This window comes from Pseudophryne corroboree, chromosome 2 (genome assembly GCF_028390025.1).
Source record: "Pseudophryne corroboree isolate aPseCor3 chromosome 2, aPseCor3.hap2, whole genome shotgun sequence".
NCBI classification, from domain to species: domain Eukaryota; kingdom Metazoa; phylum Chordata; class Amphibia; order Anura; family Myobatrachidae; genus Pseudophryne; species Pseudophryne corroboree.
The window spans coordinates 486,978,710-486,994,999 of record NC_086445.1 but is presented as its reverse complement, the minus strand read 5'-3'; the positions used below and the strand labels follow the sequence as shown (position 1 = coordinate 486,994,999).

The 16,290-nt window shown below is 45.9% G+C and overlaps 1 protein-coding gene across 9 annotated transcripts in view; it reads left to right on the top strand.

Moving 5' to 3' along the window:
- The window catches only part of TEX14 (testis expressed 14, intercellular bridge forming factor), a 739,191-nt gene extending 726,181 nt beyond the window's left edge, over positions 1-13,010 (top strand). For 8 of the 9 annotated variants that reach the window (XM_063953897.1, XM_063953895.1, XM_063953894.1 and 5 more), the window contains one exon: positions 12,406-13,010. In XM_063953897.1, coding sequence (XP_063809967.1) covers positions 12,406-12,464 — 59 coding nt within the window. In that variant the 3' untranslated portion in view covers positions 12,465-13,010. Of the gene's footprint in view, positions 1-1,065; positions 1,134-12,405 lie in introns of all 9 variants that reach the window. The other variant, XM_063953890.1, reaches the window with a different exon arrangement.
- The last annotated feature ends 3,280 nt before the right edge of the window (positions 13,011-16,290 follow it).

Genomic DNA, 16,290 nt, shown 5'->3' with positions numbered 1-16,290 from the left:
AATTGCACATTTCCCCTCTGAAGCAGTTATGTTATTTAAAGCTACACTATAGATATAAATGCGTCAGTGTCTGTCGGGCGCAGTAGTTGCATATTGCTTAAATTAAGTAACTGCGATTACATTTGCATACAGTTCAGGATTTACTGTATATCAACATTTTGTACTGTATCACAAGTGCACTGTCTGGGGAAGCAAGGGGCAAGGCTGGATTAAGGTTTGTGGGGTCCCGGGGCAACTAAGTTGAGGATGCCCCCACCAATAAAAATGACACCCCCTAGTGCAACCACAACATCCACTACCACTATACTTGTTGCGGTGTCCCTTACCTTGTCTCTGTCCACACACTCTCTCTCTGAGTCCCAGCCGCATGCTTCCCGATCAGGGTGCTGAGTTTGGCTTTTTCTCTCCACTTCCCGATCTACATACAGTACAATAAAAGCTGAGATGGAAATTGTGGGAGAAGGCAGCACTGAGCAGAAGCCTTGGTCCGCATTGCAATTACAAACAAACACTCTAATTATCTGCCTCAGAGCTCTCTGTCCACTGATTGGCCACATCACGGCAAGGGGGAACCAACATCTGTGTTGTGCTCAGATCGGGTAGGTTGCGCAGAATTCCTACCAAGTAAGAGTGAGACTGAACGGAGGATTCAAGGAAGATGTGGGCAGCAGTGTGTGGAATCATATGTTAAAGCACCTTGGTGACAACCCCATCTGCCCCACCTATAATCTGCCCCTGGGTGTGGAGAGTTTAGTATAACTAGGGTCATGGCACTTTTTTTATGTGGTGTAATCAGTGGAAACTGAGTAGTGTGGCTCACTAGAATGCCGCCTCACATCTGACTGGAGAACCTGTAAAGGGGATATGGGAGTGTTGCCAGATGTAATGCTAGGCCTGCTGGTATCAGGGTGTTGCTTCTCAATATTAGATATGTTTGTATTCTGGATATATATCTTTTTCTCTTTTGCTGCAATTTTTAGGTAATCTGTGTTTTGTTTTGTTTTGTTTTTGTTTTGTGTATGTATTTGTTTTACTGTTAATCACCCACACATTACTTGTGGTTAGACAAGTCAGAAGACGGCAAGCCAGAAGTACATTCAACCAAGAATTAATGCTGCTGAAGTCTTGAACAGGTAAATTAAGACTACAGTGTTTATATTTCAAATATCTATTTTTGTATTTTATAAATAATAAGAATTTACTTACCGATAATTCTATTTCTCGTAGTCCGTAGTGGATGCTGGGGACTCCGTAAGGACCATGGGGAATAGCGGCTCCGCAGGAGACTGGGCACAAAAGTAAAGCTTTAGAACTACCTGGTGTGCACTGGCTCCTCCCCCCATGACCCTCCTCCAAGCCTCAGTTAGGATACTGTGCCCGGACGAGCGTACACAATAAGTAAGGATTTTGAATCCCGGGTAAGACTCATACCAGCCACACCAATCACACCATATAACTTGTGATCTAAACCCAGTTAACAGCATGATAACAGAGGAGCCTCTAGAAAAGATGGCTCACTACAGCAATAACCCGATTTTTTGGTAACAATAACTATGTACCAGTATTGCAGACAATCCGCACTTGTGATGGGCGCCCAGCATCCACTACGGACTACGAGAAATAGAATTATCGGTAAGTAAATTCTTATTTTCTCTGACGTCCTAGTGGATGCTGGGGACTCCGTAAGGACCATGGGGATTATACCAAAGCTCCCAAACGGGCGGGAGAGTGCGGATGACTCTGCAGCACCAAATGAGAGAACTCCAGGTCCTCCTCAGCCAGGGTATCAAATTTGTAGAATTTTACAAACGTATTTGCTCCTGACCAAGTAGCTGCTCGGCAAAGTTGTAAAGCCGAGACCCCTCGGGCAGCCGCCCAAGATGAGCCCACCTTCCTTGTGGAATGGGCTTTTACAGATTTTGTCTGTGGCAGGCCTGCCAAAGAATGTGCAAGCTGAATTGTACTACAAATCCAATGAGCAATAGTCTGCTTAGAAGCAGGAGCACCCAGCTTGTTGGGTGCATACAGAATAAACAACGAGTCAGATTTTCTGACTCCAGCCGTCCTGGAGACCTATATTTCCAGGGCTCTGACAACGTCTAGCAACTTGGAGTCCTCCAAGTCCCTAGTAGCCGCAGGCACCACAATAGGTTGATTCAGGTGAAACGCTGAAAACCACCTTAGGGAGAAACTGAGGACAAGTCCTCAATTCCGCCCTGTCCGAATGGAAAATCAGATGAGGGCTTTTACAGGATAAAGCCGCCAATTCTGACACGCACCTGGCCCAGGCCAGGGCCAACAGCATGACCACTTTCCATGTGAGATATTTTAACTCCACATATTTAAGTGGTTCAAACCAACGTGACTTTTGGAACCCAAAAACTACATTTAGATCCCAAGGTGCCACTGGAGGCACAAAAGGAGGCTGTATATACAGTACTCCTTTCACAAACGTCTGAACTTCAGGGGCTGAAGCTAGTTCTTTTTGGAAGAAAATTGACAGGGCCGAAATTTGAACCTTAATGGACCCCCATTTCAGGCCCATAGACACTCCTGTTTGCAGGAAATGTAGGAATCGACCTAGTTGAAAATTCCTCCGTCGGGGCCTTACTGGCCTCGCACCACGCAACATATTTTCGCCAAATGCGGTGATAATGTTTTGCGGTTATATCTTTCCTGGCTTTGATCAGGATAGGAATGACTTCATCCGGAATGCCTTTCTCCTTCAGGATCCGGCGTTCAACCGCCATGCCGTCAAACGCAGCCGCGGTAAGTCTTGGAACAGACAGGGTCCTTGCTGGAGCAGGTCCCTTCTTAGAGGTAGAGGCCACGGATCCTCCGTGAGCATCTCTTGAAGTTCCGGTTACCAAGTCCTTCTTGGCCAATCCGGAGCCACGAATATAGTGCTTACTCCTCTCCATCTTATAATTCTCAGTACCTTGGGTATGAGAGGCAGAGGAGGGAACACATACACTGACTGGTACACCCACTGTGTTACCAGAGCGTCTACAGCTATTGCCTGACCTGTCCCTTGACCTGGCGCAATACTTGTCGAGTTTTATAAACATGTGGAAGACTTCTGGGTGAAGTCCCCAATCTCCCGGGTGGAGGTCGTGTCTGCTGAGGAAGTCTGCTTCCCAGTTGTCCACTCCCGGAATGAATACTGCTGACAGTGCTATCACATGATTTTCCGCCCAGCGAAGAATCTTTGCAGCTTCTGCCATTGCCCTCCTGCTTCTTGTGTCACCCTGTCTGTTTACGTGGGTGACTGCCGAGATGTTGTCCGAATGGATCAACTCCGGGTGACCTTGAAGCAGAGGTCTTGCTGAGCTTAGAGCATTGTAAATGGCCCTTAGCTTCAGGATATTTATGTCCGTGGTCACCAGGACCCAGTCCTGAATGTGCGGCCCTCTAGAAGATGAGCACTCTGCAACCACCACAGGAGAGACACCCTTGTGCTTGGTGACAGGGTTATCCGCTGATGCATCTGAAGATGCGACCCGGACCATTTGTCCAGCAGGTCCCACTGGAAAGTTCTTGCGTGGAATCTGCCGAATGGGATTGCTTCGTAGGAAGCCACCATTTTTCCCAGAACCATTTCATTGATGTACTGAGACTTGGCTCGGTTATAGGAGGTTCCCGACTAGCTCGGATAACTCCCTGACTTTCTCCTCCGGGAGAAACACCTTTTTCTGGACTGTGTCCAGGATCATCCCTAGGAACAGAAGACGAGTCGTCGGAATCAGCTGCGATTTTGGAATATTGAGAATCCAATCGTGCTGCCGCAACACTACCTGAGATAGTGCTACACCGACCTCCAACTGTTCCCTAGATCTTACCCTTATCAGGGAATCGTCCAAGTAAGGGATAACTAAAATTCCCTTCCTTCGAAGGAGTATCATCATTTCGGCCATTACCTTGGTAAAGACCCAGGGTGCCGTGGACCATCCATACGGCAGCGTCTGAAACTGATAGTGACAGTTCTGTACCATAAACCTGAGGTACCCTTGGTGAGAAGGGTAAATTGGGACATGAAGGTAAGCATCCTTGATGTCCCGAGACATCATGTAGTCCCCTTCTTCCAGGTTCGCAATCACTGCTCTGAGTGACTCAATCTTGAATTTGAACCTCCATATGTAAGTGTTCAAGATTTTAGATTTAGAATCGGTCTCACCGAGCCGTCCGGCTTCGGTACCACAACAGTGTGGAATAATACCCCGTTCCCTGTTGCAGGAGGGGTACCTTGATTATCACCTGCTGGGAATACAGCTTGTGAATGGCTTCCAAAACTGCCTCCCTGTCAGAAGGAGACATCGGTAAAGCCGACTTTAGGAAACGGCGAGGGGGAGACGTCTCGAATTCCAATTTGTACCCCTGAGATATCACCTGAAGGGTTCAGGGGTCTACTTGCGAGTGAGCCCACTGCGCGCTGAAATTCATTGAGACGGGCCCCCACCGTGCCTGATTCTGCTTGTAAAGCCCCAGCGTCATACTGAGGGCTTGGCAGAGGCGGGAGAGGGCTTCTGTTCCTGGGAACTGGCTGATTTCTGCAGCCTTTTTCCTCTCCCTCTGTCACGGGGCAGAAATGAGGAACCTTTTGCCCGCTTGCCCACGAAAAGACTGCGCCTGATAATACGGCGTCTTCTTATGTTGAGAGGCGACCTGGGGTACAAACGTGGATTTCCCAGCTGTTGCCGTGGCCACTAGGTCTGAAAGACCGACCCCAAATAACTCCTCCCCTTAATAAGGCAATACTTCCAAATGCCGTTTGGAATCCGCATCACCTGACCACTGTCGTGTCCATAACCCTCTACTGGCAGAAATGGACAACGCACTTAGACTTGATGCCAGTCGGCAAATATTCCGCTGTGCATCACGCATATATAGAAATGCATCTTTTAAATGCTCTATAGGCAATAATATACCGTCCCTATCTAGGGTATCAATATTTTCAGTCAGGGAATCCGACCACGCCAACCCAGCACTGCACATCCAGGCTGAGGCGATTGCTGGTCGCAGTATAACACCAGTATGTGTGTCAATACATTTTAGGATACCCTCCTGCTTTCTATCAGCAGGATCCTTAAGGGCGGCCATCTCAGGAGAGGGTAGAGCCCTTGTTCTTACAAGCGTGTGAGCGCTTTATCCACCCTAGGGGGTGTTTCCCAACGCACCCTAACCTCTGGCGGGAAAGGATATAATGCCAATAACATTTTAGCAATTATCAGTTGTTATCGGGGGAAACCCACGCATCATCACACACCTCATTTAATTTCTCAGATTCAGGAAAACTACAGGTAGTTTTTCCTCACCGAACATAATACCCCTTTTTGGTGGTACTCGTATTATCAGAAATGTGTAAAACATTTTTCATTGCCCCAATCATGTAACGTGTGGCCCTACTGGAAGTCACATTTGTCTCTTCACCGTCGACACTGGAGTCAGTATCCGTGTCGGCGTCTATATCTGCCATCTGAGGTAACGGGCGCTTTAGAGCCCCTGACGGCCTATGAGACGTCTGGACAGGCACAAGCTGAGTAGCCGGCTGTCTCATGTCAACCACTGTCTTTTATACAGAGCTGACACTGTCACGTAATTCCTTCCAACAGTTCATCCACTCAGGTGTCGACCCCCTAGGGGGTGACATCACTATTACAGGCAATCTGCTCCGTCTCCACATCATTTTTCTCCTCATACATGTCGACACAAACGTACCGACACACAGCACACACACAGGGAATGCTCTGATAGAGGACAGGACCCAACTAGCCCTTTGGGGAGACAGAGGGAGAGTTTGCCAGCACACACCAGAGCGCTATATATATACAGGGATAACCTTATATAAGTGTTTTTCCCCTTATAGCTGCTGTATTTTTAATACTGCGCGTAATTAGTGCCCCCCTCTCTTTTTTAACCCTTTCTGTAGTGTAGTGACTGCAGGGGAGAGCCAGGGAGCTTCCCTCCAATGGAGCTGTGAGGGAAAATGGCGCCAGTGTGCTGAGGAGATAGGCTCCGCCCCCTTCTCGGCGGCCTTATCTCCCGTTTTTCTGTGTATTCTGGCAGGGGTTAAATTCATCCATATAGCCCAGGAGCTATATGTGATGCATTTTTTTTTTGCCATCCAAGGTGTTTTTATTGCGTCTCAGGGCGCCCCCCCCCCCAGCGCCCTGCACCCTCAGTGACCGGAGTGTGAAGTGTGCTGAGAGCAATGGCGCACAGCTGCAGTGCTGTGCGCTACCTTGTTGAAGACAGGACGTCTTCTGCCACCAATTTTCCGGACCTCTTCTGTCTTCTGGCTCTGTAAGGGGGCCGGCGGCGCGGCTCTGGGACCTATCCATGGCTGGGCCTGTGATCGGTCCCTCTGGAGCTAATGTCCAGTAGCCTAAGAAGCCCAATCCACTCTGCACGCAGGTGAGTTCGCTTCTTCTCCCCTTAGTCCCTCGATGCAGTGAGCCTGTTGCCAGCAGGTCTCACTGAACATAAAAAACCTAAAACTAAACTTTTCACTAAGCAGCTCAGGAGAGCCACCTAGTGTGCACCCTTCTCGTTCGGGCACAAAAATCTAACTGAGGCTTGGAGGAGGGTCATGGGGGGAGGAGCCAGTGCACACCAGGTAGTTCTAAAGCTTTACTTTTGTGCCCAGTCTCCTGCGGAGCCGCTATTCCCCATGGTCCTTACGGAGTCCCCAGCATCCACTAGGACGTCAGAGAAATTCTGTATACCTGAGGCAAGAAAACAGCAGTTCAACTGTCAGCTCCAGCAGTGAACCACAACTGCTATTCACTGTCACCTGTTCCCCAGCTTGTGAGACCCCGCTGCTCTTCCATGGCTTTGCTCAAGGACCCCACAAATGGGTGGTGTCATGTGCTTCAACTACTGCCACTCATAGCCCTTGACTGAAAGGCTTTCCCACCTTGTTGAGACCCATTTTCAATGAAAATCATGTTAATACAGTAGCATTAACACCTCTGCATTCTTCATGGGTACCCATAGATTACACATACAGTATGGTACCAGTGGTGCAGTGGGTTCATTACTTGCAAAAAAGGATTATAGCTGCTGGCTAAACAATAAAAGGAAGCATTGTAAGAAATAATACATAAATTATCCTGTACTCAACCATTTCTTTAAAATAAAATTACTCAGAAATAGTTTGTGATAATCACCCAAATTAGGGCATCATTTAATTATAACACAATAAAAGTTACAAATGTATTGCAATAAAATGGTAATAGATACCAGCTTTCAGTTAATGCTTTCATGATGAGTAGCAGTGTCACATATATAAGATATTATGTCATGGTTCCCTTTATTAAATGTATAGGCTTGCTAACATAATATCATAAATCCCTATAAGGGAGATTTGCCAAAGCTTGGAGAGAGATAAAGTGGAGAGAGATAAGGTACCAACCAATCAGCACCTGACAGTTTTCAAACACAGCCTGTAAATTGACTGGTAGAAGACGATTGTTTAATACTTTATCTCTCGCCATTTTATCTCTCAACTAACTTTGAGAAATCTCCCCCGATGTATTTTACTTGGTGTACTGTACCTGCCTAAAATCATAACATGTTAGCATAGTAGCATACGCCATTCTACCATTTACTTGGGTGTGGTTGGGAGGGAAATAGCCTAAATCTAGACCTTTCCTTTGCCATTTTTCACCTCTCTTAGTCATATCTTAACCTTTGCTATTGGATCCCTAATACTATTCTGCATTTGTACCTTAGCCCTTCCAACTTAGTTTAAACAAAGATAACTATTCTATGTAATGTAATTAAATATCTTAGGTCTGTCCATGGTGATTATAAAACTTCAAGCTTAAGCTAGGTGCACACCGTTCTGCCGGGATCTTGTGAACGGCCATTTATTGTATAGGTGTATATGCGGCACCGATGCAGGAGCGGCAGGTCGCATCTTATGTGCTGCACATGTGACCTCTCGATTCCCATAGTAGAGCCGCCACCCTCACCCGCTCATGCCCCCATCTCACAGGAGGTCACAGGGATAACTTTACTGCATGCTTCAGCTATTTATTTCACGCCATATAAATTTGCATCTTCCCCACACATAATGGCAGATCCTTAACATTTTAACTCAAAATTGGATAATCCTCACATAAGGAAAGCTGGCTGTGTATTATGCTGTCCAGTCAATGTGCAAAATCCCCATGTAGGTCTCCTTATCCTCATCTGCAATAATATTAAAGCATTGACTTCATCACATATTAACCACATCTGTGTATGTATGGTACCACAAGAGTCACGTAGCACTGTAAGTTTTATAGAAAATACAGGTTTACATAAGTGGAAGGTGAACAATTTAGACAGGTACAGTTATACAATTTCACATTATTACATAATAACATGCAAATTAAATAATGACATTACAAAAACAGCAGGAAATGGGAAGCAGAGCAGTAGAGTGTAAATTCTGGAGGGTTAGGAGGAGGATCTGATTAAGTGTGGAAGGACATTTCAGAGGATGGAAGCAGCATGGAAGAAGCCCTGAAGGCAGGGCTGGTAAATACTGGTCAGGGAATAAGAGAAGAGAGTTTGCATACAAATATGTATTTGGCCTAGGCTACCCTGGAAGAGCCATGTTCAAGAACCGCTGGGGTGGACATATTCGAAACGCCAGAGCATATCCCTGGGAAATTATGTCCCTGACCCATGGGTCTCTTGTTGTTTCCATCCATTACAGGGAAAAGATAGAAGTCGGCCTCCTATACTGGGATCAGCCTGCTTGGGGGCTGGACGTCTGGTAGGCCAGGGCTGCTTAGAATGAGGGTTTGAAGTTCTATCAGGAGCTTGGTATCTGGAAGAGGCCTGACCTCTGACCCTTCCATGCGGACAAAAGGAACAAAATGTAGTCTTGGGCTTCACAGGCGCTGTGAAAGGGAGAAATGGCGTCTTCCGAAGAGTGTATCACCTGTAAATAGAAGCGCCTCTACGGCCTTTTTAGAATTTGTGTCTGCTTTCCAAGACCGGAGCCAGAGAGACATTCTAGCTGCAATAGTAGCTGCAGACACTTTGGAAGTCAATACCCCCGTGTCCATGGCTGCTTCTCCTAAGTAGGCACTTGCCCTCTGAATGTCTTATCACATATGGGAGTACTGTATCTCACTTCTTCTTGTCTTAGAAGTAAGACCATGCTCTAGCTTCTCTGCCCAGGTCCCGATAGCCTTGGCTACCCAAGCTGATGCTAAGGCAGGATGGGCAATAGCTCCTGCATGAGAAAAAGCTGTCTTTAAGAAATTTTCCAGTTTTCTATCTGTCGGATCTTTGAGTGATGACATGTCAGGAATAGTGAGCACAGAAGATCTTACTAATCTAGCCACATGTGCATCCACTGGGGACGAATTGTCACATTTGGCCCTTTCCTTAGGTGGGAACGGGTAAAATGTAGTTATTTGCTTGGGTAGTTGAAACCTTTAAGAAGGCTGTGCCCAAGTGACCTCTAACAGGTCTTCAAGCTGCGCTGAGGGAGGAAACAGTGTTGCCTCCCTCTTCTTTACTAGTGCCTCTATATCTGTCAGTGTTAAGGAATTATGGACTGAGGCTGACCCCATCTCAGACGTGGAAGACCCACTATCCTCCTGATCTGTGAGGAGTCCTAATTCTGACTCTCCCTCTGAAACTGGGGTAGAGCTCTCACGTATTGTGAGTCTACATGTGGAAGACCTTTCCCTGTCCAGGAGTTGCTGAACTGAAGTGGACGCCTGCGCTAGGTTCTGCACAGATTGCTAAATTACTGTGAAAGGTGGTAGCCTGCGTAGGTGCGGCAACCACAAGAGTAGGAGTAGGGACTACTAGCTACAGACTATGCCTATATCCCCCTATGGGTGCCTAACCTCCAGGGACTTTGCACCTAATAGTCTGCAGCGTGTGCCCCAGTGGTCTAGTGTAAAGCCCAGGTATCCTGTGCACCACTCCCCCCACACCCCGCAGTCTCCCAGGGCTAGGGTGTATCGCAGCTGTAGCGTCTCCTCCTGTCTAACAGGGGGAGCCGTTCTCTTACCTCCCGGCTGCGCGCTACGGGAGCTGTGTTTCCTCCTCCTGCAGTCTCGAGTCAGAAGTCACCAGTCCGCTCGCTGGTGCTGCCACCGCCAGAGCCGGGTGATGGAGCATGGTCCGGGCGTCCGCTGGACGCCTATACTGCTTCTCCTCTGTTACCTTGGGGCTGTCTTCACTTTAGCCCCTCTTGAATGGTGTCTGCTCCTGCCGGCATCAATAAAAAACTGGCGGGCACCGGGCTAGAGGGCACGGTCAGGAGGCATGAGGGCTGCTGGGTAGTTGAAAGTTACCCCATTGGTGCCCGGATGCCTCCCATCCAGCCTATACCCAGTGTAATGTCTCCTGTACCCCCTAGTGGACGAAAAGAGGCAGCCATTTGTTAGGCCATAAAATATAATGTACTTAAGTCTTAGCTCTTACCTTAAGTTTAGTTGTTGTAGTCTTTTCTGGGGAGAAAAGTCCTGGAGCTGAATGACATGGAAGTCTTGCAGTACTTCTGCTTCAGAGGATGCAGCTGCAGAGGAACATAACATTTTAACAAAGCAACTGACTGTGTTAAGTGCACAGGGCTGGATATGGGTTCATTTCTGTTATTTCTGTTCATGAGTGGATATGGTTACACTACCTGGAGCTGAAGAATAACCTAATAGAAAATATATCTCACGTTGTGCTTATTCCTTTTACAGCAAAAATGTTAATTATATCCTAAATATAAATATATTTTGTAAGAAATCTACAACAAAGTTACTGCAATACATTAACCCGGTAGTTCACAAACTTTTTAAAATCCTGGTACCCTAGAGTATCAGAATTTTTTTCACGGCACCCCTAGGTCAGAAATTTCTAATTCAGAAAAAAATATTAAATTAAGTATACAGGTATTGTATTTATATATCATTATTAGGTTTATTATATCATTATTAGGTTCTGTTATGTGGTGAGGGGCAGGATTCACTTCTGTATGACCACATATTTTATGATTGGAAACAACCACCATTGGTTTTAACTATTACATTGAACATAAATAATTTGATTTTTTTCCTGGACCACCAACCCAGGGCACCCCTGCAAGTAGCCAGAGGCACCACTGGGGTGCATACATTCTTCCATTGAATGAATAACCAGTACCAGCAATACACCCTGGGTTGGTCACAATATAATAGTTGGTCATGCATCGGCAACCACCACGTGTTGCTTTATAGGGAACCCATGTTCTTTGGTGGTCATTCTGAGTTGTTCGCTCGTTGCAGATTTTCGCTATACAGCGTTTAGGCAAAAATCGGCATTTCTGCGCATGCGCATGGGCCGCAGTGCGCACGCGCAAAGTACTTTTACTCAAAACTATGCAATTTTACACAGGTCCGAGCAACACTTTTCAGTCGCACTGCTGATCGGTGAGTGATTGACAGGAAGTGGGTTTTTCTGGGTGGTAACTTGGCGTTTTCCGGGAGTGTGCTAAAAAACGCAGGCGTGCCAGGCAAAAACGCAGGAGTGGCTGGTGAAACAGGGAGTGGCTGGCCGAACGCAGGGCGTGTTTGTGACGTCAAACCAGGAACTAAACTGACTGCAGTGATCGCAAAATAGGATTAGGTCTGGAGCTACTCAGAAACGGCATGACATTTTTTAGTAGCAATTCTGCTACTCTTTCGTTCGCACTTCTGCTAAGCTAAGATACACTCCCAGAGGGCAGCGGCTTAGCGTGTGCACTGCTGCTAAAAGCAGCTAGCGAGCGATCAACTCGGAATGAGGGCTATTGTCCAAGGGCATGTTAAGAGAGGAGAGTGTGCGTGTGCAGCTTCTGTCCGGGCCTCCTCCTCTTTATCCATCTGGTGGCAGTTCTGAGCAGTAGTAGACTCTATCGGTATGCTAGGGTCTACTGCATATACGTAGGTCTCTGAGAAAATGGTGCAGTTGCCATTTTCCTGGTGATTTTCTTACTGCGCATTTTCAAAAAATGAAAAAATGTCCACTGTGCTATTTTCCTGGTGATGCTGCAGGTGCTGGCGTGGGACTCTGGAGAGGCAAGTAATGAAGAATATGGGTGCAGGGTGTGTGGTGTGTGCCCTCCTAGACCCAGGGGACTGTGTGCACCCCATACCTTGTACCCATTACACTTATGTCACTGTCTTTGTCCCCCTGTACTGAACATTTAATTTACTTTTGGTGGGATATTATACAGTACAGCGATGCATCTGATGGTAATAAATCGTACTGCATGTAAAAAATGTAATCAAGCACTTCATTTTTGGGGAGACTTCAGCTATGTGATATATTTGATTCTTAATATCACCACAGTGTATAACATGGTGTCAATTGAAATGTTGTTACATATGTAGATAAACTTACATAATAAAACACTGATTATAAATTGTGTTTTCTACCTTTTAGGAATTAAGTTTGGAAGCAAAATTACTGTCCAAAATACAGATGGAAACTCCTGGACCTAGTGTTCCCATTCAGTTTTTTGTTTCCTCATCCTCCGCATGGATATCTAAGCCAATATTGAAGTTTAGTTTACGTTTTTTGTTATACGTTTTCAAGTGTTCACTTTGTGTTGTTAAATTGTTTTATTGAATTCATTGTATTGAAGTATACTGTTTTACTTGAAAATCTAACCCTCCAAATGCATAGAACATCTTTCAGAAATATGGCAAGATTTTGATTACTCAGTTCTTGAAAACAACTGTACATGCAATCTTTGTGGGCAGATTGAACGAATATAGAAACAAAAAACTAAAAAAAATAATCAGTTTTCAATAGCTCAAGTAATAAAGTTTATCAGATATAAATTATTTGTCTGTGCAATCTTTAAAGAAAAGATCGTTTGCAAAAAAAAAGTATTTCAATCAAAATGTACCATATTTAGATTTGTCCTTACTCAGCTCTCCTCTCATTGCGATATACAGTCATGGACACATTTGTTTGTACCCTTGCAGCTCATTGAAACAATTCCTCCTGAAAAGTGATGAAATTAAAAGCTATTATCTCATGTATACCTGCATGCCTTTGTTATTTTATAGAGCAAAGCAAAGAAACTGTGAGAATAGATAAATTATTGCTTATTCTCCAAAGATATTCTAAAATGGTATGGACAGATTTGTTGGTACCTCTTACAAAAAATAATAAATAATTGGATTTTAGTGGTATTTCAAACTAATTGCTTTCTTGAATTAGTGAACCATATGTCTTCATTCTTCTAGTTAGCCATTCAGCCTATTAAATGGAGAAAAGTAGTCACTGCTGTTTGGTATCATTGTGTGCACCACACTGAACATCGAGCAGAGTGAGCAATGTGTAGAGTTGTCTGAGGAGTCAGAAAGAAAATGATAGACACGAATATTAAAGGTAATGGCTGTAAAACCATCTCCGAGCAGCATGATGTTCCTGGGACTACAGTTTCAAATATTATTAAGAAGTATAAAGTCCATGAGACTGTAGTCAAACTCCCTGGAAGTGGCCACAAGAAGAAAATCGACCCTGAATTAAATAGAATGGTAACGAGAATCATAGAATAAGGAAAACTACCAAGGAGACACAAGATGAACTCCAAGGTCAAGGTACGTCAGTGTTTGATCGCATCATCCATCATTTTTTGAGTGACTGGGTTCTATGGAAGAAGACCTACAGTAGGAGAACTTCATTTAAAAAAAATATATTAAAAATTGTCAGATTGGAATTTGCTAAAATGTATATTGACAAACTAGAATGCTTCTGGGAGAGTGTGATTTAGACAGATGCGTCAAAATTTGAGCTTTGTGAAATGTTTACAGATGAAAAAATAAGCTTTGAAAGATAAGAATACCATGCCTACTGTGAAATATGGAGGAGGTTCGGCTGTGTTTTGGAGCTACTTTGCTGTGTCTGGCAGGAGCTTTGAATCTGTTCATGGCACAATGAAATCTCAGGAATATCAAGGCATTCTTGAACAAAACATACCCCCAGTGTCAAAAAGATCTGTCACAGGTCATGGATCTACCAACAGGACAGTCACCAAAAACAATCTAAAAGCAACCCAGAATGTAGAAGCACAAAACATTGCACTATTCTGAAGTGACCTTCAGTGGGCCCTTATCTGAATCTTATCATACATACATGGAAAGAGATGAAGCATGCATTCTGGAAAAACCACCCATCAAACCACAGACTGCTGGAACAGTTTGCTCAGAAAGAGTATGCCAAACTACGTGCTGACAGGTGCAGATATCCCATTGAGACCTACAGAAATGTCTTGATTGCAGTGATTTCCTGGAAAGATTGTGCAATAAAATATTAAGTTAAGGATCCCGGGTGTGGCCTGAAAGGCAGACTGACAAGACGTGTCTGTAACGAGCTCCTGGCCTTCGCCCATTAAAATAGATATTTGCAGGCTCTTTGCTAGGGGTTGAAGCACCCCTCTCTTATACAGCTACCAAGTTACTGCTGAAGATCAAATAAGCGGAGCCAGGTGGTCCCCCCTGGGCCCTTGCAGGTTGTGGCCTGATCCCTATCCTAAAGCCTGGAGATAGATTTTGGAGCAGACCCGGCAGAGGGTTCCAAGATATACAGAGGTTCAGGAATGGCAGCGTCTAATCCCCTGGACGGTCCTCGCTGATGACCATCGCCCAGAGTCCTCTCCCTCACATTGGAGACCCTGTTACCTGCCTTGGGTGAGTGTTCGTGGCCGTGGCAACTCCCACTGCTGACTCCTTCTGGTTCCTACCGGAGGTTCCGGATCCCATGGCTGGCTTCAGCCCTGCATGTACAGCAGCACCTCCTGTTACTTTGCTGCTGCCTTGGGTGAGCAGCCGTGGCACCTCGTGCTGCTTGCTCCAGCATATCCCGGAGTCCGGGGCAGGCTGCAGCCCTATATATGCATGGGCACCTCCTATTACTTTGCCGCTGCCTTGGATGAGCGGTCACAGCCGTGACACCTCCCACTGCTTCCTCCCACTGCTTGCTGTGGGAGGTCCCTGGGTCAGTGCCTGGCTGCAGTTATATATATATATATATATATATATATATATATATATATATATATATAGGCACTTTTAACTATACTGCATCTCTGTTAGTCGCTACCCTGCTTCATCTGACGCCGCACTGTGGTGACCTGCCTGGTGGGATCCGTGCATCAGCAGGCGGTGGCCATCTTACAGCCTTCACGGTATATAGCAGCCGCGGCCTCCGGTGGTGATTGGTACCCTTTGCCGTGGCAACTCGGACACAAAGGTCCGGACCTTCTCTCCTGGGACATATTAACTTTGACCTCCCGGAGTGCACCCCTCCTGCACCTGGTTCCTGAGGCAGCCATTTCCAGCATCCGCAGACTACCGGTCTCTGGATTCTGGGTGAGTCACCTCCATCCCTGAGTCACGGAATCTGCTGACCCCCCGCCCGATATCTGAGAGGCTGTGCTTGAGGGCTTTACTCGGAGTCACTGAGACCCTACCTGACTTGACTGCTGCCTGTCTCATAAGGGATATTCTCCCTCATATACCCTGTCTTTTGTGTGTTCACTGGATTGTGGCAGTCCCGCCAGTAGCTGCAGTGAGGATTGAGAAATTTTATGGGACACCGATTACTGTTGTGGGAGTCTGCTTGGCCCTGCCATACGCTACGGTTGTAACATTCCTCCCCTACCATTAACTTTACTGCTGCTTTGAATTTCACATGCTGGCACCCTCTTATTTTATTTTGCCTATTATATTACACCGTACCAGCTACTCCTAGTGTGAGGCGAAACTTGAGACCCGTGGGCTCCTTCCAGTGGCAAGCTGGAACATTTCCAATACACTGGGGCTTTGCCTGATATCTGACAATAAGGCGCTGCTCCCTCTGATGTCGACCTAAGGTCTCCCTAGGGAGGGGTGGCTGACAACGCTGAAACACATCCTTTTCACTCTGTGATGCATGTCATTAACGGCAACCCTGCCACAGACTTCATGAGTCCGGACACGAGACATTATCCTGCATTCTAACTACTAAGCCTACAGAACCAACTACTTTGCTGGTACTCCTCATTCATGCATTGTCTAACTGTTAGCCCCGTCGTGGGATACCTTCTCTGCTTAGTGTTTTCGCATGGTGCTTTCATTTTCTATTTACTACTCCCAGTTCAGTGTGCGGCCTACATATAAGTCGAAGGAAACATAAAGGATCGAGGTGTCTCTCACGTTTATCTGAACCTCCAATTTGTTCTGATCTCCGACATTATCTTCACGTTCAAAAAGACTGACATGTCAGCCTCGTCAACCCCTTTCTCTCCTGCCCACTCAACTGACTCGGAGGCTTCCA